The sequence below is a fragment of the Cinclus cinclus genome, chromosome 7 (assembly GCF_963662255.1).
Source record: "Cinclus cinclus chromosome 7, bCinCin1.1, whole genome shotgun sequence".
NCBI lineage: Eukaryota > Metazoa > Chordata > Aves > Passeriformes > Cinclidae > Cinclus > Cinclus cinclus.
The window spans coordinates 16,724,077-16,738,031 of record NC_085052.1 but is presented as its reverse complement, the minus strand read 5'-3'; the positions used below and the strand labels follow the sequence as shown (position 1 = coordinate 16,738,031).

General features: G+C 35.8%; 1 protein-coding gene across 1 annotated transcript in view; it reads left to right on the top strand.

Annotated features, from left to right (window-relative positions):
* Positions 1-13,955, top strand: part of KIF20B (kinesin family member 20B) — a 33,532-nt gene that overhangs the window by 441 nt on the left and 19,136 nt on the right. Inside the window, exons 2-16 of the mRNA XM_062496083.1 lie at positions 165-251; positions 374-490; positions 675-813; positions 3,387-3,571; positions 5,557-5,605; positions 6,270-6,464; positions 7,329-7,440; positions 7,889-7,960; positions 8,399-8,545; positions 8,983-9,145; positions 10,116-10,382; positions 11,139-11,278; positions 11,918-12,068; positions 13,007-13,232; positions 13,803-13,864. Coding sequence (XP_062352067.1) covers positions 165-251; positions 374-490; positions 675-813; positions 3,387-3,571; positions 5,557-5,605; positions 6,270-6,464; positions 7,329-7,440; positions 7,889-7,960; positions 8,399-8,545; positions 8,983-9,145; positions 10,116-10,382; positions 11,139-11,278; positions 11,918-12,068; positions 13,007-13,232; positions 13,803-13,864 — 2,112 coding nt within the window. The remainder of the gene's footprint in view (positions 1-164; positions 252-373; positions 491-674; positions 814-3,386; positions 3,572-5,556; positions 5,606-6,269; positions 6,465-7,328; positions 7,441-7,888; positions 7,961-8,398; positions 8,546-8,982; positions 9,146-10,115; positions 10,383-11,138; positions 11,279-11,917; positions 12,069-13,006; positions 13,233-13,802; positions 13,865-13,955) is intronic.

Genomic DNA, 13,955 nt, shown 5'->3' with positions numbered 1-13,955 from the left:
TTCTGCAGAGGTCTGACCACTGGGAAAAGCTGATCTATTGAAGATTTGCTTACCATGTTATCATATAAGTCTGTTCAAAACAGCCTGATGAAGTAAAACTGTATTCATGTGCTAATTATCAAGAAAATAACCAAATTTCTAACTGTTTTAATTTATTTTTTAAGAGGAGCAGTTTGGAGGCGAAAGGACACATACAAGTTTGCCTGCGCATCAGGCCATTTACATCATTGGAAAGAGAAAATGGATCACAGGTGTGATGTTTATTCAGTTTAAAAATACTTTGCAATTGTTTTGTGGGGGGGTTTTGTTTTTTACTGTAAGCTGAGCACTTTATAGTCTCTTCATGCCTGTATTGCTTGTTTCCTTTTAATAGGACTGTGTCTCACTTGAAGACTCAACAAATATTGTACTGAAGCCCCCTCAACACTTTTTGAGTCGACTAAGTGAAAAAACTTCAGGACCAATGTTACAGAAGTTCACTTTTTCACAAGTAAATGATTTGTCTTTAAATGTTTTAAAACTATTTCTGGTATAGGTGGTTTTAACTTACATTATTGAATACCAAGCAAACTGTATTTTTTAACTTTATAGTCTTTAAATTAGCAGAATTTAAAAGATTCTTTAAACATCTCTAATAATTACTCAAAGTATACATTTTTCTTGGTAATACTCAGGTGTTTGGACCTGAGACAACCCAAGAAGAATTCTTTGAAGGTACCATGAAGCAACCAGTGCAAGATTTCCTAGATGGATATAATCGTCTTGTTTTTACGTATGGTGTAACAAATGCTGGGAAAACTTACACTTTCCAAGGTAAAAGTAGAAATGAGTTCTTGCAAGCGCTTTCTTCTTCTTTTTTCTTTTTTTAAAGTAAGGATTACTTCTAGCAGAAACATTGTAACTTTTTGCTTCATTTAAAGTAAAGTCTATCCATTTGCTTCTCTAATAGTCTTCAAAAGTCTCCTTCCATAACAAATTTAACTGCCAACACACAGTCACTACCTGAGTTAACCTAAACACAGAGTCATATTACTTTGTGAGGTTCTATAATTTCAACCAGGTATGTGTGATCTTTCTATTTTTCTCCAAGTATCTTGTACCCCAGGGATGAGGGAGAGTTGGAAAAATTGCATAATATATATAACAGATTTTGAAAAGTCTAGTCACTCTACACCAGAGAAGCATTTTCTGGAGTTTCATTATTATTATGGAGATTATATGCATAAGTAAGAGATAATATTTGAGTGGTTCAATTATTATAGGCAGAGAATAAGTGTTTCAAATTGTATTTGATTATGTACGTGTGTTTTTATCTTAGCTTGTGCTCCTAAGCTTAATAATATCCTAGGAAGCCTTGTCTCCTTGTGCACTTTCTGTTCTGTTAAAGCTCTATATCCTTTCTGGTCAGAAGATGTCATTGTTCAATCAATTTTCAAAGCATTTTAACACATGAAGCTATTTGATTCACATTGAAACAGCTTCTTCTATAATGAAATGGCTGATCTGGATAAAATATCAATTATTTTATACAAAGAAAGAGTAGGACAAGGAGATGTGTGTCACTTGAAACTAATCTTTATTGAAGTGACATTATTTTCTAAGCAATCTTCTGTTAGTTGGATTATAATTAAAGACTATTGCTGGTACTTTCAGTTATTATTTGTCTGGGGCAAGAATGGGATTTTCCTTTCTCTCATCATGAATAAAGGTAAATGACAAAAGCACAACAATTCTTCATGTGTAGTCTCCTGTGCTTGACTGATACCTTGGGTTTTAGCTTTTATGTTTTTCAGATTCTCTGCTGCTTGGTGTGTAACTCTGAAACCTCATGTTAGGTGTTAGGGAGTTCTCTTCACAAGGTAGTTTGACAAAACAATCCCTTCCCAGCTGGAGAATCAAGAACAACTGGTACCAAAAAGCATAAACAGTGGTGAGGGAAAGGGGCAAGCCAGGGGGCTGAGACTTGATAGCCTGGGGCTGTGATTGGACAACTGACCCCAAAATGTAGATGAGCCAAAACTTATAAAAGTGTAAAAACTCGTGACCAGGATCCATCTTGGATTTGATTTGGGTGTAGCCCCAGCCAGACTCTTGCACTGCCCAAGGTGTATCCTTTCAATAAATACCTATTTTATTCCTTTTGCTCTGCCTAGTCTCTGTTCCAGGTCAGCCTTTCCAGGCATCAGACTAGGTTGGAGTATATTGCTTGGGGCTTTTAGAATTTTTGATTGATGCTTTTTAGACTAGAAGCTTTTTCATGGTATTATATTTTTAGGACTTTGATTAAAATTGGCAGGGCAGAATATTGCCTACTGAGCGCCATGATTTACTCTTCTGTTACTGTACTTCAGCATTACATGAGAGCCTATATTCAGTCAATGGCAAAGGATCTAAGTGAAGGATGAAGCAGGTTTTTAGGACTTTTCCTTGTTCACCAGTGTCTGCTCCTTTGTTCCTGTTAGGTTGAATTACAACTGGACTTGGAATAAACTAAAATTATGAGGAGATGAGAAGAAATAAATGTAATGTGGGAGTGCTTGAGTTTAATGTGGTGTTTGGCTACTAACTAGGGGTCTGAGTGCCAACCAAATTTTTTGTAAATTCTGACTTAAGTGATGCAGTTAGTGCTGTTACTATTAAGTGTCCATCTGTCTCAAAAGCAAGAGAAATTATCAGCCTGAGACAGGACAGTAGTTCCTCTTCCACATGTCCCTTTTCTCTGGTTTAGAGATCAAATGTAAGTGAACGCTTTTTCAACTTGCATTCATATCCAGAAAGATCAAGTGTGCACTGAGGCTTTTATTTGACTCTGTCTTTTAGGTACAAAAGTAATATATTCAGAGAAAAGGGTCTGGGACAGGGAGAGGAGTGACTCTTTGCAAGGCTTCTAGAAACTGTTTTGGAGGTTCTGTGGAATTACTACAGGACTGCAGCTAAGAGATCATTTATGAGTTCTATTTCAAGATTACTTCCTTGAGAGAGTGAAGGCAGTTTATGAAATACAGTTGAAAAATTGCAAAACTTCATCAAATGTCTGTTGGCCATAGGCTTTTTACTTGTTTTCCCTTAAGGCTAAGCTAACGTAAAATATTCCAGCAGGTTTGTTTTGGTTTTGTTTGTTTGGTTTTTTTTTTTGGTTTTTTTTTTTGTTATATCCATTATTTATGTAAAGCATGAGCTATTCCTGTAAGCCAAATACTTTTCAAAGCTGTCTAATGATACTTCTGTTACCTTGAGAATACAAAGCAAACTCAACTCCTTCGAGTTGTCTTCAAGAAGTAGTCTTCAAACTCTTCATGTGTGCCTTGGAATTTATATTATCTTTCTGTCCTCATTTATCCATATACCTTGTAATAACTGGATTTTTCTTTTGTATGTTCTTTCAGGGACAGAAGATGATGTTGGTATTCTGCCAAGGACTATGGATATGTTGTTTAAAAGTATTCAAGGAAAGCTGTACACAGCAATGGATCTCAAACCCTATCGGTGTAGAGATTATATAAAGCTGACTGAAAACCAAGTGAAAGAAGAAACTGCTATTAAAAATTCATTACTTCGTCTAATAAAAGAGGTAGAGGAGCACTTCTTTGTGTACTGATGTGTACATGCATCTTTAGATAGCTCCATGTTCTTTGCAGTGGGAAGAGACTGGCTCTATTTAACCATGGCTGTGTCTATTTGCTGGCAGCCAAGCATTCAGATTAGCAGTAAAGTGATTAATAGAGCTGATGAACCCTGTACCTGGGGATTGTCTTGTGGCTCAATACTTCATGGGCATGTAAACTCTAAGCAGTTTTGGCTTTTTGGGGTTTTTTTTGTTTTGTTTTGTTTTTTTCCCCTATAGCTTGGGCACCTTATAATTTATCCTCTGGGATTACTGGTGCTTAATAAGAACTGAATGTAAATGGTCCCTTCTTAATCTGTAAGGATACTAGTAGGTCTGATCTTTTAAAGAGCATACTGTCTCTCAGGATACTTGAAAGAAATTAATAGTTTTGAGGTCATTGCCCTTTCAGTTTGATAAATATCCTTAAAAGAAGTAAAACTCTGTTTGAACCAGCAAAGCTATAGAGGTAGTGGACTTAAAGATTTGAATTAAAGATGGGTTTCTGCTAGACTTTTCTTACAATTCACTGTTGAGCAGTCCAGAAATACACTCCAGTTTTAGGAGCTGACTGAAATTCTGAAGCTCTTTAGTCCAATTACAGTTATGGGGAATTTGTATTTTGTATAACCATACCTTTTTCTTGGTGTCTTCTAGTTCTGAAATGAGTGGAATAATGTATAATAAAACTGCGAGCATAAATAAGGATTTGGAGCTAGAAAGCTACTTCTTTTAAATAAAAAGAATTAAGCTTTTCCCTTGGGGTGTGCAAGGTTGTAATAGCTAGTGTTGAAAGGCAAAAGGAATGTATGTATTGGTTGCCTTGATTTTAATCCATTGGTTATAACTGGGCTCCAGTGTGGAAGGTAGGTGGCAGCAAAGTCTCTGACTTCACTTCAGAAGCACAGGAGTAAGTTAAATCTAGCTCTGTCAGCCTTTAGAAGAGACTTCAGAAGAACTTTTCATGTGTGTTTGCATGCACCTTCTGGTTTCTGACACTGTTTATAAGAACAACACTTAAACCTACAAATTTGCTGACAAAGTTTGCATCTACTGCAACAGAGGTTTGTGTGGGTGTTTTATATGTGTAAAACCTATTACCCAAAATTTTTATTTGAAAAATTTATTATGAAATATACACTTGACAGAACACTAATAAAACCTGAACCAAACCATACCTGTTTTTTATTTAATGTTAGTTCTCTTAAGCATACTTTTTTTAGTAGATGGATTTCATTTCGTTAGACACTTGCACTTCCAGCTCTGTGTCTGAAAAAACCTAACCAAAGCTACAACTTGGGAAGGAAGTGTATGCATGAGTCCTAAGATCTAGCTGTAGTTATTTAGTTTACTTTTTTTTTTAATAGCAAAATAAAATTGGCTTTCTCTTACTAAAACCTGAACTTTGAAATAAATTATACAATTGAAATAAACATGTATCATGAAGCAATAAATTGCTAATTTCAGTTTTTAAGTGAATGAGTGTTCTACATTTACCTCTGTTTCCAAGGGTTAGCCAAGCAAGGTGGGAAAACATGAAATCCTATATTAGCAAAATACCAAGAATAAAATAATTCAGAGTTCCCTGGATTTACCAGGTTAAGACTAATGTTTAAACTGCAACTGGAGTCCTGAAATCCTCCTCTTTAATCACCCTGTTTATGGGAGGAGTTCCTACCCCTCCAGTTTTCTGTGGCTGGACTGTTTCCAAGTCAGCAAGCTGAAATGCTACATTCTGATGTCAGGGAAGTGGCAGGGGTGAGTTTGAGGTAAGAACAGCACTGTCAATAGCAGTGTACAGGTGCACTGAACTAGACCTGGTGTGTAACCAGGATCTTTCCTGCAGCATATTACAGCCATGCTGTATTCCCTCCCATCTAGTAATACAATAGAGCTGTTAGTAATAACTGGTACTGTCAACAATGTATTTTAAAGTTTGTTTGCTTTTGCAGGTAGACCACCAGATTAACACTAGCAGCAAAGCACCTATGGATTCTAAGGGTATGTTTTATATAAAAGTTTGTAGTTAAAGCAAGCAAATAAGCTTTCTTAAGGTCAATAATTGACTTCTGGCCTATGCTGATAAAATTACTACTTTTCAGTTTTATATGACTGTTTATTGGAAAGTGAGCAAATAATCTGGGCAGAAAAATGCAAGGATAAAATGGTTAGAAGAATATCTGAACAGGCATTAAATGAGCTGAAATTGTAGCAAAGAAAAAGTAGTACCAGTTATCCTGTGGGTCCTAGTGGTATCCTGACAGGCTTTGAGTACTTCTGTGTATTTATATAAACTTAATTCTAGCATTTTAAAAACTACCTAAATGTTAGGTTTACTTTTAAAAGTCAAATTGAAGTGTCTTCTCAGTTTAGTTTTGTCTTCTAAAGATGTTTAAGAGATTTGAATAATTCTAACCAAGCTTTATGTGGTTGATAGAAATTAAAAGGGGAAAAGAAAGCAGTAGAGTAGGTGTGTCTTGCAAATGTATAAGTTAAGCATGTGACTTCCAGTTATTTAAGAAATTAGGTGGACCTTCAGTGGATTTTTGAATGGATTTTAGATTTGTAGTGTTTAGAAGGTTTGTTATATCAATTTTTACTTAATTTTTAAATGAAATTCACTTTACTATGTTTATATTGGTTTGTAACATTTTATACTTGGCAGATTTGGAAGATATCTCAAAAGACTCAGAACAATCTATCACAGCTGCAAGAAATTACATCAAGTTTTCAGTTTGGGTTTCGTTTTTCGAGATTTACAATGAATGCTTTTATGATCTATTGATTCCTATATCAAATGACAAGAAAAGAAAAACACTGCGCCTTGCTCAAGACATCAAGGGATGTTCTTTTGTAAAAGGTGAATGGAATACATTGCAAGTTGCCAAATGTAATTTGAAAAGCTGGTCTACCTGTAATGATGTTTAGATTAGAAGACTCAGTAACAAAATTATTACAATCTACGTACATAGAAGTTCTCTGCTTTTAATACTCTTTTATCTTTATTCTTGACTGGAACTGGTAAAAGCCTCTGCACTCCACTGCCTTGATATTTCTTTGAAATGGGAGAAATATTGGAAACAATTGACATTTTTTTTAGTGTTTTGCTGTTTTCCATTTTCTTAGGAAAAAAAGGCCTGTAGTTATTAACTGTACTTATAATTGGTTCCACAGTTTTTTTAGATTTTTGTTTCTGGGATTTTTTCACTATTCTCTGTAGAAAAGCAGACTTCAGACATATGATCATCATGTTGATAAAATTATTCTGAATTTTTTTCTGTTGAGTTGATGGCTCTGGAAGATATCCATATGACTTCCTCCTTTTGTCCCTCTTGACTGTAGTATAAATTGAAGAAGCTGTTCTTAATTTTAGAATTTAGAAGGTAGAGTTCTGCCTTGCTGAATATGACTACAGGGCTTTCTACTCATACTAGACCTCACTTCTTTTGACTTGTCTGTGCTCAGGCTAAGGTTGCTCACTTAATTTGAATGGAACATACTTAATATGCTAATAGAATGATGAAATGTGATGTACTTGCCCTTCCTTTCCTATGAGACGAGACATTTTGATCTGATTTGTCATCACATAACTTCTGTCTGAAGCAGGCATAGTAAAATGTTTCTATGCCTCAAGTAAATGTAGTGTCCTTGCTGTGCATACATTATCCCCATACTTATTTTGGTCATGTTATCTTAAAAATTATCATATCTGTTCTTCCTGAAGATCTGCAGTGGGTTCAGATTTCTGACTCTAAAGAAGCTTTTAAACTTCTAAAACTGGGGTTGAAACACCAGAGTATTGCAAGCACGAAACTAAATAATTGCTCCAGCAGAAGGTAAGAAACATTTTGAATAGCATTGGGCATAGGATGTTGGGTGGGAGGAAGGAGAAACTAAACATGGCTTATGGTTTTTAGGAAGGGAAGAGTCTTTAACAAGGTCTAGATTTCTAGGTTTCACTTTTGGTGTCCTTTAACAGTGTGTGACACAATGGTTTAAACCAAAGGGATTCAATCCTTCAGTAGGGTGAACATGTACTAAAGCTCACAGTATTTTATTAAATGCTATACAAACACACTTAACTTTATTCCGTCTAAATATCGGAGGAAAAGGCAAAATACATGCTACATAAAGATGTCTTTCAAAGTTTATATCTGATTGTATATTAGTAGATATATTGACAGATCAAACAACATCTTGAACAGATGTTGTGGAGACTAAAAATATTTTGGAAGTATTGACCTATTTTATCACTTATCTGCTGATTTCAATTTCTCCTTTTAGTCACAGCATATTCACCGTTAAAGTACTAAAAATTGAAGATTCAGGAACACCAAGAGTGACTAGAGTCAATGAGTAAGTTCAGAAGAGTCTCTTGTGATGCAGTTGTCAATTACCTTTCATGTTGATTTGTTGGTACTGCACCCAGTGCTCACTGGCAGAGCCTCCTGCATGTATGGTGGCTCCCCACTTCCACCCTCATACAGTACTTGGCCCTCTCCCTCAAGCTATCAGGTGTCAACGCTGTTCTGTCTTGTCACCTCTGCTCAGCACAAGGTTCTGACAGACTTCTTTACTCTTGAACTTGTGTGAGTCCCCAGTAGGAATTAGGATGAAGAGGTGGTGGGTGGGGTGGAATAGGAAGCATGTTAAGCAAATATTTAGCAGAAAATAGTGGGAAATTTGATTAGGGAAGCAAACTTGAGAAGGATGAGAAAAAGTGTTAATTTTTAAAAGTGGATAATTTGTGCATCTTTAAGGTAAATACAGTGATATTTCCTTATTTGCTTTCAGATTGTCACTGTGTGATCTTGCTGGTTCTGAAAGATATACCAAGACCCGCAATGAGGGTGACAGATTGAAAGAGAGTGGAAATATAAATACTTCTCTCCTGACTCTAGGCAAGTGTATTAATGCACTCAAGAATTGTCAGCAGTCAAAGTAAGTCCTTTTATGAATTGCCAGCTGGTTGTGGTTTTTAGGTATTGCCTACAATGATTAAAAGCTATTGTTTAAAATATATAATTAGCAACACTTAAGTTTTTGGTAGAAAACGGTTTAGATTTCTGGTACCTGTACTGTAATCTTGTTGATGTACCAAAATTGTCTTTAAACTTGCCCTGTTTTGCTTTTTAATTAAATCACTTAAATTATAACATCTTTAAACATGCTATCGTACAGGTTAGTGATTTTACTTACTTGTTCTGAGCTTGGCTTATCAAACAAGCTTTGGAATAAATTTAAATTTAAAATTTATTTAAAACCCCTTTGTTACTAGTGCCATAGTAAGTGAGACTTTCAGGTATGCAGGCTGGATACTTCTGGCACTGACTGGAATTTACTAAACTTCTGATCATCTGTTCTTTTGTCTTTTAAAGGTTGCAGCAGCACATACCCTTTCGGGAAAGTAAGCTAACTCATTTCCTTCAAGGATTTTTCAGTGGAAAGGGGAAGGTGTACATGATAGTAAACATCAGCAAATGTGCATCAGCATATGAGGAAACACTCAATGTGCTGAAGTTCTCAGCCATTGCACAAAAAGTAAGTGTGGTGATCTTGTTGATCAGTAACTTTGATTTGCTTTAAAAAGAGCAGGTTCTCTCACTTTTAGGAATATGAATTTAGTTACTGGATTTTTTGTCTCATACTGCAATCATATTTCTAATCACACCAGACTGAGCTTTATCTCTTGGAGATTTAAAAATGCTTTATTGGGATTTTTTTTTTCCTTGGGATTGTTGGGATAGAAGCATCTACTGAAAATTTGTAATTCCTATGAAACATCCAGCATAATAAGAAGTTTACTATATTTGCAAGAATTTTCCTGAGATGTGGGTAAATTTCTTCTGCAGATACAACATGCTCTCACTTCTAGGTGTCCCATATACTATTGCTATCTTAACTTGGGATATTGCTCATCTGAAGTACTGATAAACTAGATTGAGCACCAAAGAGAATGAAAGGTCACCTTTACTTTGACTGAGGTTTCGGTGGGAAGGTGGAAGCAGAGTCAGTAGTGATGTAACTTTGGCAAAGTTGGGAGATGTAAGTGTGGAGAATTGGTGCTGTAGCTTTAATGAAAGCAATGGAAAAGTTTTGTTGATAGTTAAGTCCATGCTCTTGGGATTTGGGCAGGTTAAGTACAATACCAGAAGGAGCAGACTGTAATGGTTGAAGAGGTGTTAAAGAAATAGATTTTGTAGTATGATGTTTGTGTATGCAATTGGAAATTCAAAGTACAGGAAATGGGCAATCTGTTGCTGCCTCTTCTAGGTTATCAGTTAGTGAAACTTGGTGTTCCTGGGATGCAAAGAAGAGTTAGGCTATAACGTGACAGCCCTGTGCTCTACCTAGAAACTGGTCCAAGTAGTGACTCTAAACAGAGGGTAGATGGATGAGCTGGGAGAGTGCTCTGCTCAGGAGACCTATAGGAGAGTGCAGCAGGTCTTCAAAGTGCCAGTGGAGCTTTTAAAAATACCAATAACTTTTTGTTCTTGATTTTTCTGGGTAGGTTTTAGTTATGGACACGTCTGTTCTTCCCCAAGATCAGTCATTTGGCCAGAAATCAGCAGGAGAATCATCACTGCTTAATGTCACTAGAATGCCAATCTCAAGGAAAAGAGCTACTATCCTGTGGGACAGAACCTTGGAAGATGTGTTTGAAGATGATGATGATGATGATATGGAGGAACAGCCCAGTAAGCCCAGTATGTCAGGAGAAGAAGCAGTGCAGGAAAATGCTGGAAATGAAGTTGTTATTGCAAAAGAAAAATACATGGTATGTGCCAGGGCTCCTTGAGGAATTAGTATAGCATAGAGCCTTCAAGCACTGTGTTCTTCTGGTTTCTTCCATCTCACCCCGTTTTTATTTTTTTCCTTCCCCCCCATCACCTTATTCTGCATAAATCCAGTGTGCACAAGTACAGGTGGGACTACTTATGCCTTGATGCTTATTGTGGGAAAACTGATTTCTGTCAAAGTGCAAACTGAGCAGTAAGAATTGCAGATTTGGCTTTCTCCTCTTTTAGTATCCTGTAGTCAGTACACAGAAGATATTACCTGTTTTTTAGCAACACAAAATTTTTTCCTTTGTTATTTTACGCACAAGAAAACTCTGGACGCTGTTCTTTAAGAAACAGCAATTTTAGTCGTTTCTGGGGAAGACAAGGAATAAGAGAACAACAGACTAGCAACCATTTCATGGAGGTTTCGTTAATAAACAGAAAAGGGACATATGGAAAAAAGGCCACATTCTGTTGATCTTAAGCCTACCTTTAAACATAACATTAGGAATTTTTATTATAAACTTGGTGTTCTTTGGAAATACCCACTCTGTGCAAACCTAAATTGATGTGTTAGTACCAAACAGGCAGTGCAATCTACTCATAAATCCTTCTGTTTATGAGTAAGCTAGTAAAAGACCTGGAAAAACTTTTTCCAGTTGTAAAGTGTTGTAGTGTTTGGGGAATGGAAAGAATCTCACTTCTGGGGAAGTATTTCTATATGAAAAGCATAATACTAGTTGTAATTCTAGATGCTGGTGAATCTGGTAGAAGAGCTGAGGAACAAACTTATTACTGAAAAGAAAAACAGGTTACTGCTGGAAATAAAAATTCGTGAAGAAGTGATACAAGAATTTACGCAGTATTTTGCTCAGCGGGAAATGGATTTCAAGTAAGCTGGCTTTAAGTGGTTTTAAAATTACTTGTTAAAAAAGTGAAAGCAAATTTGCTTATTTCTTAAATCTCTGTTGGTTGGAATTTACCACAAATTGACCACAGTCTTCTGCTAGATCTGATCTACTGCATCAGTTAATATGTTGGTTTCTGTTTTGATTATGAGATCAGGAAAAATGCTCTTCAGAAAAGGCTTTGATTTTTCTGTGGGATGGGTTAGGAGTGTGTGTAATTTGCAGTCAGTGTTTTTTTCCTGTAGAACCCTTTAGAAGGGAAGAGCTGCTTTGGTAAGTTGTAGAAGGAGTAACATTTGCAAATTCTTGGGTGGTTTTGTTTTTTTTTTTTTTTTTTTTTTTTGTTTTGTTTTGTTTTTTAGTGATACTCCAAACATACTCTGTCTCAAGCAGCTTAGAAAAAGTTTTTTGATAAGTACTATCCAAGTCTGTGTACTTGTATCCTTCTTATTCTTCTGGAATGTGTGAAATATACTTCTGGTTTAGGGTAGCAGCGTTGTTTAGTGTATTGTTGTGCCAAAAAAAAAGAAGAAAGAATCTTTGTTTATGGACAACTGTGCTAATAACTCTTTAGCCTCTCTTATGGCTTACTTTTATCTGGCTTGATTTTTTTTCTACTCTAGAGAGTGCCTTTCTCATGAACGAGCACATCTTGAAGAAAATTCTGAAAAACGCCTGGAAATCTTCAAGGATCTTGTAAATAGTTATACTAACAATGCAGATGAAAAAAGTAAATTACAAGATCAGCCGTGCAGTGATCAAGCTGGACTTCTGGTATTTTTATCTGTCTGCCCCAAATGTCCCTTTTACTACCTGTTATGGTCATAGTATTTCTCAAGAAATACCGAGGGTGGTTTCAAGAAATTGCACACAATGTAATAATTGCCCTCAGCAAGATACATTTATCTTATTTAATAGATGAGGTTGCTGAGCCTTAGAATTCAGGAATTTATGGTGTTTTTTGCATTTCTCCAACACAGAGTGTCAATGAGTCTGACAAAGTAACTGGGGGAAAATATGCAGTTTTTAATGCTATAAAATCCATTGTATTTAGTGCCTATTTAAAATCTTTGAGTCTGACTTCTTAGGACCCACATATGGACTGTGGTAGTCACAGAGACCTCCCTCTTAGGGCAATAGTAGGTACAACTGAAGCAATGAAAATTATTCATCCGTTAAAGCCATACCTAGACTCTTGAGTCTGTCTCTTGAGAGTTTGAGACCTCTTATCTTTTGAAAAAACAGAGGCAAGATGTCAAGTTAGTCTTTTAGGTATAACTTAGTCTAAGTTACCACTTAGACTTACCTGACCTCACAAACTTCTTCTGTTATATGAAAATTTCAGATGTATTCCTTCTAAAACAGTTTGTTTGCTCTGTTCATTCAGTATTCTCATTGGTTTAAAATACTCTAATTCTTACGGTAAACTTGGAGGAGATGGTTTTGTGGAGATAAGAGGGAATGTAATGGTGGGTTATTAAATGTTATAAAAATTAAGTAGCACTATCTTGATACTGGAAACTGGTGTCTGAAGGCAGACAGAAACTGGCACTTAGTGCATATGAACCCACAAGATGGTTTTGAAATCAGAATTATAATTATCCTTATATATTTGAATTCCTAACAATATTCCATATTTTCTGTAGAAATTACAACTTTTGTGTGATTTTTTTTTTTTTTTGCCATTTCTGAATGAGTATAAATTCTTTCAGAATGAAGAAAACAGCACAGAGTCAGGTGCCTACATTGATTTTGGGGGTGTTATTGATTCTCTGCAAAATGACATCACTGATATCAGAAATCAGGCAGAAGCTGCACACCAGTACATTGTGTCCTTGGAGGACCCACAGGAAACTATAGGTTGTCTTGAAAAAAAGCTGGCAAAAATAACTGCTGAACTAGATGAGGCCAAGCAAGAGCTGGAGAAGAAAACCAAAGGTAAGCTGGGTCTAAGTGTGATGTGAAAGACACAAAGAAATGACTGTGTACTGTAAAATAGGAATAATAGTCTCATTGAGTGGTATTATATAACCAAATTATGTGTATAGTGGTGGTAATCCTTTGTTTTGTGTATGTGCAGGTTAAACAATTCTACAGGCCTTGCTTATTTCATTTTTAAGATGAAAATTGTCAATTGCAGACCTAAGAATTGTAGGATAAAACATCAAAGTTAATGATTTCCTTGTTGTATTTTAATCCCTTTTGTACTTTTATGTTTTGCTGATGCAGTGTTTTCAGGCATCATGTGGAACTTTGGAGATAAAACTAGCAGCACTTCATAATGATCTCAGCAGAGGGTTTGTGATGGGATCTGTCTTTTTAATGGTTTGCAAGGCCCCATTGTCCAGTTCAGAAAATGTAAACAGCTTTTGAAATGTCCTAGTAGAACTCAACTTGAAAATAAATGTATTCAAAAGCTACTGAAGTACCAGAAGACACAAAGACATGGATTACTGAGTAAATTGTGGTGGCTGATTATGTGATGTAGGCTTTTTTTTCCTGTTACAGGTTTTGAAACACAGAGGATTAAACTGGATGAGTCTGCTGAGCAACTTAAAGAAGCAACAGAGGTAACTTCCTCCCCAAAAATCTTGTGCAAAATTATTTGTTTTAATACAAAATTCCAATAACTTGAAATGTTATTAGACTATGCTTCTAGCT